This window comes from Amblyraja radiata, chromosome 10 (genome assembly GCF_010909765.2).
Source record: "Amblyraja radiata isolate CabotCenter1 chromosome 10, sAmbRad1.1.pri, whole genome shotgun sequence".
Lineage (NCBI taxonomy): Eukaryota > Metazoa > Chordata > Chondrichthyes > Rajiformes > Rajidae > Amblyraja > Amblyraja radiata.
This window is the reverse complement of record NC_045965.1, coordinates 61,628,172-61,642,468: the sequence shown is the minus strand read 5'-3', so window position 1 is coordinate 61,642,468 and position 14,297 is coordinate 61,628,172. Positions and strand designations below refer to the sequence as shown.

The 14,297-nt window shown below is 45.0% G+C and overlaps 1 protein-coding gene across 1 annotated transcript in view; it reads left to right on the top strand.

The window, feature by feature from the left end:
- The window catches only part of LOC116977410 (calcium-activated chloride channel regulator 1-like), a 33,162-nt gene extending 20,687 nt beyond the window's left edge, over nt 1-12,475 (top strand). The window contains exons 10-16 of the mRNA XM_033027838.1: nt 14-191; nt 2,424-2,530; nt 2,619-2,840; nt 5,110-5,380; nt 7,703-7,870; nt 11,144-11,380; nt 12,028-12,475. Of these exons, the coding sequence (XP_032883729.1) occupies nt 14-191; nt 2,424-2,530; nt 2,619-2,840; nt 5,110-5,380; nt 7,703-7,870; nt 11,144-11,380; nt 12,028-12,401 (1,557 nt within the window). The 3' untranslated portion in view covers nt 12,402-12,475. The remainder of the gene's footprint in view (nt 1-13; nt 192-2,423; nt 2,531-2,618; nt 2,841-5,109; nt 5,381-7,702; nt 7,871-11,143; nt 11,381-12,027) is intronic.
- The last annotated feature ends 1,822 nt before the right edge of the window (nt 12,476-14,297 follow it).

Sequence of the window (14,297 nt, the reverse complement as noted above, 5' to 3'; positions counted from 1 at the left end):
GATTGTTTTCCAGGTCCTTCGCAGAGATGGCAGAGCTACAAACGGCGATGAAATAGTTGTGCTGACCGATGGGGAGGACAGTTCTATAAACACTTGCTTCAGAGAAGTGAAACAAAGTGGAGCTATTGTCCACACCATCGCATTGGGACCAAAGGCAGACAAAGATCTGGGAGAACTATCAATTATGACAGGCAAGAAATAGGTTTCAAAGTTTAGTTTGGTCTGGTTTAGTGTATTTTTCAGTGCGGAAACAGGCCCTTTGGCCCATCGAGTCTGTGCTGGTCAGCGATCCCCGCATACTTACACTGTCCTGCACACACTCGGGACAATTTGCTATTATACCAAGCTGATTAATTTATAAACCTGTACAATGTTTGAAGAAACTGGAGCACCTGGGGAAAACCCACGCAGGTAACGTGGAGAACGTACAAAATCCGTAGACAGCACCTGTAGTTAGGATTGAAACCGGTCTCTGGCGTTGTGAGGCAGCAACTCCACCACTGCGCCACCGTGCAACTGTTTGTGCTGATGATGGAGGGAACTGAGGTACGGGATTGTGGATGGGGTGAGAATCGTACAGGTTGCTTTCATCTGGACGGGGCCAACGTTGTTTGGAAATGAACCTGAAGAACACTTCAGCCCACAAGTTTCTAGCACACAAGATTATCCCATCAATGTGTCCACTATTTAGACTCATAGAGTCATACACCACCGAAACAGACCCTTTGGCCCGACTTGCCCATACCGACCAAGATGCCAATCATGCTCAAACATTTGAGTTTGAGTTTAGTTTATTGTCATGTTTAACGAGGTACATTGAAAAGCTTTTATTGCGTGCTAACCAGTCAGTGGGAAGACTATACATGATTACAATCGAGCCATCCACAGATGCATGATAAAGGGAATAACGTAAATAACGTTTAGTGCAAGATAAAGTCCAATAAACTCCAATCAAACATAGTCCGAGGGTCACCCACAAGGTAGATAGTAGTTGAGGACTGCTCTCTACTTGTGGTAGGATGGTTCAGTTGCCTGATAACAGCTGGGAAAAAACTGTCCCTGAATCTGGAGATGAGCGTTCTCACACTTCTGTGCCTTTTGGCCAATGGAACAGAGGTGAAGAGTGAGTGGCTAGGGTGCGGACTCGTCCTTGACTGCGCTGGTGGCCTTACCGAGGTAGCGTGGGATGTAAACGGAGTCCATGAAGGGAGATTGGTTTGGGTGATGTTCTGGGCTGTGCCCACGATACTCGACAATTTCTTGCAGGCATCTTTGTTGCATTCAGTTCATTCCCTCGTCAGCTTTAATCTGCTTTATTATTGAACCGGACTAAGTGGGACCTGTTGGGTCCCAGTCACCACGGTGGGGGGGGGGAGTGTGTATGTGGGCGGGAGGGGTTTGTGAGGGGGGAGGAGAGATGTGGGGGGGGGGAGTGGGTGTGTGTGGGTGGGGTGTGTGAGGATGTGGGAGGGGGTGGTTTGGGGGAGGGGTGTGTATGGGCGGGGGTGGGTGTGGAGGAGAGAGTTTGTGGGGGGAGGGGGTGTGAGGGGGTATGTGTGGGCAGAGGGGTTGTGGGAGGGCAGGGGTGAGTATGTGTGGGCGGAGGGGTTGTGGGGGAGAGGGGAGTGTGGGCGGGTGGGTTGTGGGGGTGGGAGGGAGGGGTGTGTGGGAGGGAGGGGTGTGGGGGGGGTTGTGGGGAGGGAGGGGTGTGGGGGCAGGGGTGTGGGGAAAGGGGTGGGAGAGAGCTCGGAGAAAAGATGGAGGTAGAGCCATGGGGGAGAGTGCGGTAGCATGGGGGAGGGGGGCAGGAGCCAGCGAGGAGGACCAGAGGGGAAGGGGTTAGGGGTGCGATGGGGACTCACAGGGTTGTTCTCCGCCGGGATCAGAATCTCCGCTTTCCATTTGGTGACATTGACGCCATCTCCGACTCTTGGCTGGGCCTGGTTGGGTTGGGTTGGGTCGGGCCATTTCCGGTCCCTCCCTCCGAAAATTGTGTCCGGTTGGAGACCTCCACCGGCCATCCAGAGCCTCCCGTGGAGTGACAGTAGAAGGGACAAATCCACGCGCCGCTGAATGGCAGGAGAGGCAATCGATCTGCGCACGCGCGGTTTAAATTTTTTTAAAACCTCAATAACTCTTACCAGCTTCCACCGATTGAAACAAAACTTGGTGCTATCACAGCATAGGAGAACATTGAGTAAGCTGGAGGAAAATCGTAGCGCTATCGCGTACCGTTTTTGCACAAACCGGAAGATAAGAAGGTCAGTTTTAGTTATGTATAGATAACGTGATTGATATCTTGATTAAACATTTTCCCTTTCAAGAGTCAAGAGTGTTTTATTGTCACATGTACCGAAATGGATCGATGAAATTGTTAATGACCTCTATGTTAACACTACAATTTTTTGTTCTTCAATTATCAGATGGCTTACAGTTTTCGGCCACAGATAACGTGGATCAAAATGGACTAGTTGATGCATTCACCGGATTAGTATCAGGGAATGGTGACATTAACCAGCAGTCAATCCAGGTTTGATTCATTGAGCAACATTCCAGACCATGTTTGCTGGAAATAACTTCCTCACCGGATTAAAAACATTTCTTCTCTTTGGTTACAGCTTGAAAGTTCTGGAAAGCTCATCAGCAGTAATAGTTGGTTACACGGTACAGTTTTCATTGATAAAACCGTTGGGAACGACACGTTCTTTGTAATGACGTGGCAGAGAGGTACACCATCCATCTTAGTTCGTGATCCTCGGGGAAAGATCTACGATGATACAAGCTTTGACATAGACGACACTTTGCGTACAGGACGACTTGCTATTCCTGGCACTGCAGAGGTATGTCATGGTGTCATAGAGTCATACAGTGTGAAAACAGGCCCCTCTGCCCAACATGTCCTAGCTACACTTGTCCCACCTGCCTGCGTTTGGTCCATATCCCTCCAAACATGTCCTATCCATGTACCTGTCTAACTGTCTCTTAAACATTGGGATTGTCGCTGCCTCAACTACCTCCTCTGGAACCTTGTTCCATACATCCACCACCCTTTGTGTGAAAAAGGTACGCCTCAGATTCCTATTAATTCTTTCCCCCTTCACCCTAAACCTATTGTATGTCCTCAGATCCTCGATTCCCCTACTCTGGGCAAGAGACTCTGTGCGTCTGTTAATCCTGGCTAAATTGGACCAGCTAGGGCTTCAAAATGGGGTTAAGTTTCAGGGTTGCTGGGAGATTTGGTCAAATTGGAATTACTCTCTGCAGAGCTGGGACAGGCTGCGGAGAGGTGCCAGTGTGTCTGAAGCTTAGATACAATTTGCATGCAAAGATTGGGAAGCCCTACAAACCCTGCCAATCTGGTGCAAAAAGCATAGAATGGATTGGCTGGCTGCAAACCAGACATACACCTTGTAAATAGTTGTAAATAATGTTGCAGAGTTTGACTTTGCCAAGTGTTGATTAGATGAGGTGTTGAGCCTTGTCTGGGTTTTTTGTTAATCAGGGTAAATGTTTCCAAGTTGACTTCATCTCGAAGTCCGTTGTGAATACAATGTATTAAACTGTTGTATCATTGGGTTAGGGAAATGCCTGTTATGTATGGGGTTAATCGATATCTGTAATTGGGTGATTAAGAGACCACCCCTATGTGGTTCGGCCCCACAAGGTCCCGGGACACATAAAAGTCTGTGATCACGAGGCCCAGCGTCGATCTTCTGGAAGAGCGCTCAGGACCGCGTAACCTTCTGGAGTGCCTCTGTCTGAGCGAGGCCTAGAGGGCTTGAACAGGCAGACGTGAGGATCGAACCCGCGGTGGGATAGGTACAGAGTGTGATCTGTGACGCGCTTTTGGTAAAATAAAATGTAGTTTCAAGTGCTTGATTCGGTGTTTTTACTGAAACTAGACTGGGGGGAAGCTTAGAAACGAGCAATTATCATGTCTACCTGATCTATTCACGTCAAAAACCTTGGCGTGATATTTGACTCAGCACTGAAGTTTAACAAACAAATCAATGCCGTGGTAAAAGCTAGCTTCTTTCATCTTCGGACGATAGCTAAAATAAAACAATTCCTCCAGTTTGATGACCTGGAAAAGATCATCCACACATTCATCTCCTCCCGCCTAGATTACTGCAACTCCCTTTACACTGGCATCAGCCAATCTTCCCTGTCCCGCCTGCAACTGGTCCAAAATGCCGCAGCGAGAATCCTGACGGGCACCCGAAAAAGGGACCACATCACCCCAATCCTGGCCTCTCTCCACTGGCTCCCTGTGCGGTTCCGTATAAACTTCAAGATACTCCTCTATGTCTACAAAGCCCTCAATGGGCTTGCCCCCACCTACATAAAAAGTCTTCTCACCCACCACTCCACCTCCAGGCCCCTCAGATCGGCCAACTTGGGGTTGCTGAATATCCCACGGTCTAGGCATAAGCTCAGGGGCGACCGCGCCTTTGCGGTTGCAGCCCCTAGGCTGTGGAACAGCATCCCCCTTCCCAGAACTGCCCCCTCCATCGACTCTTTTAAGTCAAGACTAAAGACTTATCTATGGGATGACAGATGGCACAATGGGCTAAATGTTCAGCTGGCAACCGGAAGGTAGCTGGTTCGAATCCCGCTTGGAGTGCATACTGTCGTTGTGTCCTTGGGCAAGACACTTCACCCACCTTTGCCTGTGTGTGTCCTTGGGCAAGACACTTCACCCACCTTTGCCTGTGTGTGTGGATGTAATTATGTGAAGCACTTTGGGGTCAATGCAAGTTGACTAAAAATGTGCTATATAAATAAAGAAATTTAAATTTAAATTTAAATTTAATTTTAATTTAATTTATCTATACTCCCAAGCCTTTGCTGACGTCCTCTGAGTGAGGGCTACATGTATATATGTATGTAGTCTGTTTAGTTGTGCTATTCTTATAACAAATGTAAAGCACTTTGGCCAACGAGAGTTGTTTTTTAAATGTGCTATATAAATAAATGTGACTTGACTATTCGTCTCATGATTTAATACCCATGTTTCTTATTGGATTTCATGTTTTCTCTTTTTGTTGATTTTGTTGATTTTGCTTCGCCCTCTGTATTGCATATTAAAGTGGCGTGATTTTCTATCAGACAGGATCATGGAGATACTCGATAAAGAATGTGGATGCTGCAAACCAGGTTCTGATCATCACTGTGATGTCCCGCGCAGCGGATGCTGGTGTTCCACCTGTCACTGTCAATGCTCACATCAATCAGGGTACATCAACGTGGCCGAGCCCCCTGGTCATTTTCGCAGAGGTCAGTCACGGCTTTCTGCCAGTCATTGACGCTAAAGTGTCAGCCACAGTGGAGCGGGCAGATGGCAAGTCTATCATCGTTGACCTTCTGGACAATGGCGCAGGTAAACGCACGTGAAAGAACGAGAACGAAGTGACTATAACGAATCATGCCTGTTCCTTTCCGAGAGCTACAGAGCATAACAGGCGTTGAAGTATGAGACAAAAAGCTGGAGTAACTCAGCACCTCTGGTGAAAAGGAATAGGGTCTAGACCTTGAGGTATAATTGAAGTGTAGACATGGTTCAATACAGGAAATGAGGCAACCATTTTGTGCGCGGCATTTTCCCACAAAAGAGCTTCAGCTTCCGTCAGGATTATGGATGACTTCCTTCCTTTCTGGTTTTGAGGCCTCAGAGATGACTGATAAGGCCGGTGTAGGAACTAGACTCTTCCACAGATGGGCAGGTTCTGCTCCTATCAGTATCAGAATCACACTTTATTCACCAAGTGTGTTTTGCAACATACGAGGAATTTCATTGGCCAGGTCAGTCATACAATTAAAAGCAACAGATCAGTCAAAAACACATTTTAACATGAACATCCACCACAGTGACTCCTACACATTCCTCATTGTGATGGAAGGCGAAAAAAAGTTCGTCCTTCCTTTTGTTCTTCCTCGGTCGGGGGCCTCGAGTCCTCCGTTGACGTGACGATCTTGACTCCCGTAGCTGGCGGCTTTCAGGCCCTCCACGTCGAGTCGATCAGCTCCTGCATCTGGGGGATGTCAGCTCCCCCGCGCCGCGCAATCGAACCTCGCGTCGGGGCTGGTTGAGCCTTCCGCTGCATTGGAGCTCCCGACTAGCCTCTCCCGAGACTGCGAGCCCTTGATTGTAAGTCCATGGTGGTCGCAGTGGGAGCGATCCCAGGCAAGTGATCCGCTCCGATGTTAAGTCCACGACAGTCCGAAGAGGCCTCCAGCGATGGTAGGTCGCAGAGCCCGGAGAAAGTGATCCGAAACCTGAAGACAAGTTTCCCCCAATCCCCTCCCCCCTCCCCCCACATAAAACATACCGAAGAACATTAAACAAACTTTTAATGCACTAAAAAATAACAAAAAAACCGAACAGTCTGCCGGCAGGGCTGCCATCTCCCCGGCGCCCCTGGTGGTCTTATCTACTATCACTTATGAAATGAAAATTCTTTGGGAAGCAGCATTTGTGGAGATTGCTCTATAGTCCCATTTGATTGCAGCAATGTGATAATGGTCAGATAATCAGAGGTTTGAGTGCTATAGCTAGATATGTTACAATACTTACCTGCAGCGGCACTGCAATTCTGCCACTGGCCGTAAGCGCGATTTTGGCGCGTTTGAGGGGGGGGGGGGGGGGGCGGGGTTAAAACGCGTTTTTTTTCCGACCTGGTCCTGAATTATATTTTGTTGGAGTGCAAGATGTTGCTAAAGAATCGTTCCGACGGCCGTTCTGTGTGGTTTTTGTTTAAATTCGCCCGACAAGTTAATCGCTGGAATGATTTTAAAATCAGCTTCTGAAGCCGTCAATGTCGACAATGGGGCCGGATTTTATGTAGGGGACAGGTAAAAGAAAGTCGTTTTTTTTTGTTGTATAAAAGTGTTTCTTAAGATGTATTTAATTCACATTTTAAGTTGCGAAACGGTGATTTAGTCACCGAACAAACCGGCAGTGTATTTGCTGCCAATATGGGGACTAAATCACCGCAACCTCAACGTTCCAAATGGTCCCGTTCCAGAAAATCCCACTCGCAAGCTGATTTAAATGGCCATTAATTTACAGGTATTAAACATTAAATTCCTTCCATTTGGCCTATAAACCCATGACAATGAGATTTAAAAATTATGTTATATTCTGAATTCTTGTGTGAATGTTATTTGGACACTTAGGCTATTTAAAAATGTTAATCTATTCTTAAGAAATGGATAGATGGATAGATCTAGTAATTGAATTTTGTAATTAGCTACAATTAGGTAACTAACTAACTATATGCTTTAATTTCAAGTCATCTAAGTAAGATTGTTTCATATTTGTTTCAGAATGCTTCAATCTATAATAACTGAAAATTTCTTTCAGTTCTCTTAAATTTTAAGAAAGTTATGGGCTTTTAAATGTTCTCGATCACAGCTTTTGAAGTCAATGAAAAAGCAATATGGAACAAGATGCCAATTTCCGAGTATGAAAATGGCCATAACTTTTTTAATACTGAAGATATAAAAGCGAATTAGGTGTCAAATTAAACTTATTTTTATACTTTATCTGATGGGATAAATTAAAGACTTGATTTTTAAAATCTCAAAATTTTGTAAAATTGCTACTGTAGCAATGTATTAAAGGATGTTCTAAACAAAATTAACATATCGTAATTTCCTGTGCACGCCATTATATACCCTTTATTTGCTTTGTTGTCTTCAGATCCTGACGCGGTTGAAAACGATGGCATTTATTCTAGATACTTTGTTAAATTTGGTGGAAATGGACGGTACAGCTTCAAAATAAATGTTCAAGGAAAAGATGGAGTGACAAGATTATCGGCCAGAAGGCATGGTCGTGCCCTGTACATCCCTGGATATGTGCAGAATGGTAATGTATTGATGGATAAATGCTACACATTGATGTTGACAGTATCACCACCTTAACCCAAGTGCCATTGGGACTCTTATGGGCCTGTCCCACTTAGGCAACTGCTGGCGATTGTCATATTCGTAGCAGGTCGCCGAAAAGCCGGCGACTGGACTAATGGGCCTGTTCCACTTACGTGAATTTTTAGGCGACTGCCGACGAACACGACAATAGAATTAACCGAAGTCAGCACCGGTGACAACCTGCCTTAACCTGGTGACAACCTACGACAGCACCTACGTCAAGCTACGCTCATGGGCGTCAAACCCACGTTCGCCACTGTTGCCGAACATTTTTCAACATGTTGAAAATCCAGCGGCGACCAGAAAGACGCTACGACTCTTTGGGCTACTGAGGAGACTGCTCACGACCATACAGGCGACACCACGGCGACCACCGGGGACCTTGTGGCGACAGCCTAGTTGCCTGAAGTTGCCTAAAAAATTGCCTAAGTGGGACAGGCCCATTACCTTGCTATCCCTAGACTTGACAAACTTCAAGAACCAGACGACATAGGTTTAAGCTGAGGGGGGAAGGATTTGATGTGAATCTGAGGGGCAACATTTTTACACAAGGGTGGTGGGTGTATGGAACAAGCTGCCAGGGTGTACGGAACAAGCAGCCAGGTACTATCGCAACTTTATAGCAACATTTAGACAGGTGCATGGATAAGACCGGTTTAAAGGGATATGGGCCAATCGCAGGTAGGTGGGACTAGTGTAGTGGGACATGTTGGCCAGTGTGAGCAGGTTGGGCCGAGGGTCCTGTTTTCACACTGTAAGACTCAATGACTCTAAATGCCTTGGTCTCAAGGACAATCTCCCATCCTTCATATTCCCATCTCATCTCATCCAGTATCCTGCTTCCACCTACATTCCTTCCTCTGGTCTCACACGTTCAGTTTTTTTCATCTTTGTCCTTTGTCCAGTCAGTGCCCAGTGGGGTGCCACAAGGCTCGGTGCTGAGCCCCCAGTTGTTTACAATATATATTAACGATTAAGGCGAGGGAATTAAATGTAACATCTCTAAGTTTGCGGATGACACAAAGCAGGGTGGCAGTGTGAGCTGCAAGGAGGATGCTATGAGGCTGCAGGGTGACTTGGATAGGTTGGGTAAGTGGGCAGAAGCATGGCAGATGCAGTATAATGTGGATAAATGTGAGGTTATCCACTTTGGCGGCAAGAACAGGAAGGCAGATTATTATCTGAATGGTGTCAGATTAGGAGAAGTGGAGGTGCAACGAGACCTGGGTGTGCTTGTCCATCAGTCACTGAAAGCAAGCATGAAGGTACAGCAGGCAGTGAAGAAAGCTAATGGCATGTTGGCCTTCATTGCGAGAAGATTTGAGTTTAGGAGCAAAGAGGTCCTACTGCAGTTGTACAGGGCCCTGGTGAGACCTCATCTGGAGTATTGTGTGCAATTTTGGTCTCCTAATTTAAGGAAGGACATTACTGGTATTGAGGGAGTGCAGCGTAGGTTCACCAGGTTAAATCCTGGGATGGCGGGACTGACATATGATGAAAGAATGGGTCGAATGGGATTATATTTGATGGAATTTAGAATGATGAGAGTGGATCTCATAGAAACATATAAAATTCTTGGACAGGGTAGATGCAGGAAAAATGTTCCCTCTGTTGGGGTCCAGAACCAGGGGTCACAGTATAAGAATAAGGGGTAGGCCATTTAGAACTGAGATTAGAAAAAACCTTTTCACCCAGAGAGTTGTCAATCTGTGGAATTCTCTGCCACAGAAGGCAGCGGAGGCCAATTCACTGGATGTTTTCAAGAAAGAGTTATTTAGCTCTATGGGCAAAGGGATATGGGAAAAAAGCCAGAACAGGGTGCTGATATTGGATGATCAGCCATGATCATATTGAATGGTGGTGCTGGCTCGAAGTACTAAGTGGCCCACACCTGCACCTATTTTCTATGTTTCTATGAACCCCTATCAACCCATCCCCCCTTGCCTGTGTTCGCGCTTTGTCCTGCTCCTTCTCTCTTCCTGCCTTCATCCTCTTCCCTACAATCAATCCATAGAAGGGTCCCGACCCGAAACGTCGCCAATCCATGTTCTCCAGGGATGCTGCCTGACCTGCTGAGTTACTCCAGCAGTTTGTGTCATTTTTTAATGTAAAGCAGCATCTGCAGTTCCTTTATTCTGCATCCAGTACCCTATTGTCCACTTGTCCATTGCCCAGTGTCCTCACTGCATGATAACACTCGGAAAATCACAATATAAAATAAATACCACACTTGTGAAGAAATCCTTGTTAACTCTTAGCCCCCCCCTCCCCCCCAAAACCCTGCCTCTATAAGGCAAGAGTCTCTCCCGAATTCTCAAGTCCTCTGGCGCTGGTCATTCATACATTTATCTCTTTCTGCCCTGCCTCTGACGTAAAATGTTTGTGGGTTCCTCCTCCCACTGTTCCCCTTTCCATTAAGACGTTGGATCACCCCTCTTAATATCAACAATATTTCACGTGTACCAAGGTACAGTGACAAGCTTTTTCATTGCGTGCTATAAATACAATCAAGTATAGTCTATAGAGCAAAGGGGGAAGATATGGAATGCATAATACAGTTCTCAGCATTGTAGTGAATCAGTTCCACAGACAAAGTCCAATGCCCACAATGAGGTAGAGGTGAATCAGACTGTACCCTAGTTTATGTAAAGAGAAGGAAATAAGCTGTTCCTGAGTCTGGTAGTGCATGCTTTCAAACTCGATACCTTCTGCCAGATGGGAACAGGGGGATTAAGGAATAACCGGGGTGGGACAAGACTTTGATTGCGTTGGCTGCTTTTCCAAGACCCAGATGGAGTCAACAGTGTTTGTGAGATGGATTGGGCTACATCTACAACTCTCTTCAATTTCTCATGGTCTTGGACAGAGCTGTTTCAAAACCAAGCTGTGATGCAACCCGACAGTACGCTTTCTACGGTGCATCTGTAGATATTTGTGAGAGTCATTGGAGTCATGCCAAATGTCCTCAGTCTCCTCAGGAAGTAGAGGCATCTTGACTGCCACATCAGTGTGGTTGATCAACGACAGATCATTGAAGCTCTCAACCATTTCCACCTCGGCACCATTGATGCCGACTGGGGCATGTACTCCACATTGCTTCCTAATCGTCGATAACTCGTTCTTTCATCTTGCAGCCTGCGGTGTCATTTCACAATAGATTTTAGATATCTTGACCCTTTTTCCGAAACGTGGCCTTTTCTTTTTCTTTTAGGACAAATTCAACAAAACCCATCTCGGCCACCGTCCATTGGTGACAACACTCAGAAACTGGGAAGTTTTCAGAGAGTTAAATCAGGTGGCACCTGTTTAGTAAGTAATGTACCTCCTACAGGATCTATTCCTGACGTGTTCCCCCCGAGTAAAATCATGGATCTTAAAGCAACAATAGTCCACGATAACATACAACTGAACTGGACAGCGCCAGGAGACGATCTGGATCAAGGAAATGGTAATTAAAAATTATTATTTAATGTATAAATTATTCAATCGTTCAATGGTGCTTTATTGTCAGATGTACCTATGTGCATTGGAACTCTTTTTTTTGCATACTGTTCAGTGACAATCCTGCGTTTGAGTTTAGTTTATTATCACATGTACCTCTGTAGTGTGGGGATATACTGCACCTTGGATGTGGAGAGGATGTTTCCACTAGTGGGAGAATCTAGGACTAGAGGTTATAGTCTTAGAATCAAAGGACATTCCTTAAGGAAGGAGATGAGGAGGAATTTCTTTTGACAGAGGGTGGTGAATCTGTCGAATTCTTTAGCCACAGAAAACTGTGGAGGTCATGCCAATCTATATATTTAAGGCAGAGATGGATAGATTCTTGATTAGTACAGGTGTCAGGGGTTATGTGGAGAAGGCAGGAGAATGGGGTTAGGAGGGAGAGATAGATCAGCCATGACTGAATGGTGGGGTAGACTTGATGGGCCGAATGGCCTAATTCTGCTCCTATTACTTATGATCGTGACCCGGTTCTTCCCTAACAAAATCTGAGTGAATATTTTATTAGCATGTTACAATAACAAAGTTTGAGTGGTCTTTCTTTTGTGAATTAACTTGCTTTCATGTTTTTTTCTCTTCTTCTTCGTTTAGCATCCCATTATGAAATAAGGATGAGCAAGAACTTCACACAGCTGAAAAATCATTTTCAATCGACTCACAAGATTAACACCACTGGGTTGAATCCTCAGACTGCAAGCTCCAAGGAATCGTTTTTAATCTCTGAGAATATTCAATTGAAAAACGGGACTGAAATCTACTTTGGTGTCATTACATTTGATAAGGCAAATCAAGCTTCAGCGTTGTCGAATATAGCACCGGCTGCCTTGGTAATGGCGAGTCCAGTTCAACCTAGCCCGACCAGCCCACCAAACCAGTCGCAGCCACCGACAACAGCTCATTCACCTCGTCGAACCACATCCGTGCACCCTGGCTCATCGTCCCAACCTAATAACTCTGGTGATTGATGTTACAGCAATTGTTCTGGTAGTTTGTTGTCTTGTTGTTGTCGTAACTCTGATCATTGCCATAACCGTGTGCATTGTGGCTACTAGAGGTCGTAAGAGAGTCTCACCCAGTTAAGACACTTGCCATCAGTAAATTCATAAGTTCCAGGAGCAGAATTACACCATTCAGCCCATCAAGTCTACTCCGCCATTCAGTCATGGCTGACCTATCTTGCACTCTCAATCCCATTCTCCTCCCCACCTCCCCATAAGTTAGAATTGGTCGTCCTTGACTTCATTTTAAGTATTCATCACAAGCAACAAAAATCGATTGTTCATTTTATTATTTTACAACATTTCTCAATAGTTAGTTTCTCAATAAATGATTGTTTTTCTCAATAAACTCCAACTAGTTTGAGCAGAGACGACAACATCAAAAGCCTTCAAGCCAATTTGTATTAAATAAGTATTTTGAAGGTTTGTTAGAATAACCCTAAGTTTTCTATGTGACTCCAATTTTCTTTTGTGTTTTGGGCTGACATTTTACAACAACTGATTCCTTAAATTGGGTACAAACTATGTGTCCTAGAATTTTCCTTGTAACACCGGGTTTAAGCCATTACCTGCAGTTTTGGGGCCCTGATTTGAGAACTATATTCTGCACTCTGTGAATAATTCTGAGTTAAATGCGCATCATCAGAATGTCTGTATTGATATAGTCCTGTTATCAGTATACCAATGCTATGTGGTAAACTGTGTATGAAATGATCATAAACGGACACAAAATGTTGGAGTAACTCAGTGGGTCAGGCAATATCTAAGATGAACATGGATAGGTGATGTTCGGATCGAGACTCTTCTTCAAACTTCTTAAAGCTAATGGTTTTTACTATGATTGGGCTTTATATTTGGGATGTAGCTACACTCTTTTTATTTGCAAAACCTGAACATGACTGTGTAATTATCATTCTATGGTTTTTAAAGAAACAAATATGCCCGCCACTCATTCACATCTAATTGTGCCTCAATTGCAAGATAGACTAACAATTGGTTAATTTCTAACTACACTTCTCATTCCTGTTGCCAATGAAGTTTCTAACAAGAAAGGTGGACTATCTGCCTGTCAGGTACGACAGGCTCTTTGCCAGAACAAGCCTCTACTTTTTTTCCAAATCTTTCACGCAGAATCTGGCAACACATATTATTTCCTTGAATAATCTCCTGTAACAAAGCATTCCAAGTCAAAATGTCTCCACTTCCCCTCTGTCAAGTTCACTGTAGTAATCTTTGTCCAACATTTTACCTTTGACAATGAAACCCAGGAATTAGATTTTGTCCTTATTAGTCCTTGATTAGTAGGGGTGTCAGAGGTTATGGGGAGAAAGCAGGAGAATGGGGTTAGGAGGGAAAGATAGATCAGCCATGATTGAATCGCAGAATAGACTTGATTGGACGAATGGTCTTATTCTGTTCCTATCATTTATGGACTTATTAGTGTAGAAAATAGTGTGTGTGTGTGTGTGTGAGGACTGATAGCTAATCGGGTGGCCTACAAATGGAATCACAGATTGGGCATAATTGCAATAAAATATTTCCCGTTAGTATGCTTTTCACACAGACTTTAGACATTAGAGATACAGCGTGGGAACGAGCCCTTCAGCCCACTAAGTCTCTGCCGACCAGCGATCCCCGTACACTAACACTATCCTACACACTAGGGATAATTTTACAATGTTACCAAAGCCAATTTACCTGAAAACCTGTACGCCTTTGGAGTGTGAAAGGAAACCAGAGAACCCGGAGAAAACCCGCATGGTCACAGGGAGAACATACAAACTCTGTACAGACAGCACCTGTAGTCAGGATCGAACCTGGTTTTCTGGTGCTGTAGGGCAGCAACTACATCTGAGCCTCTGT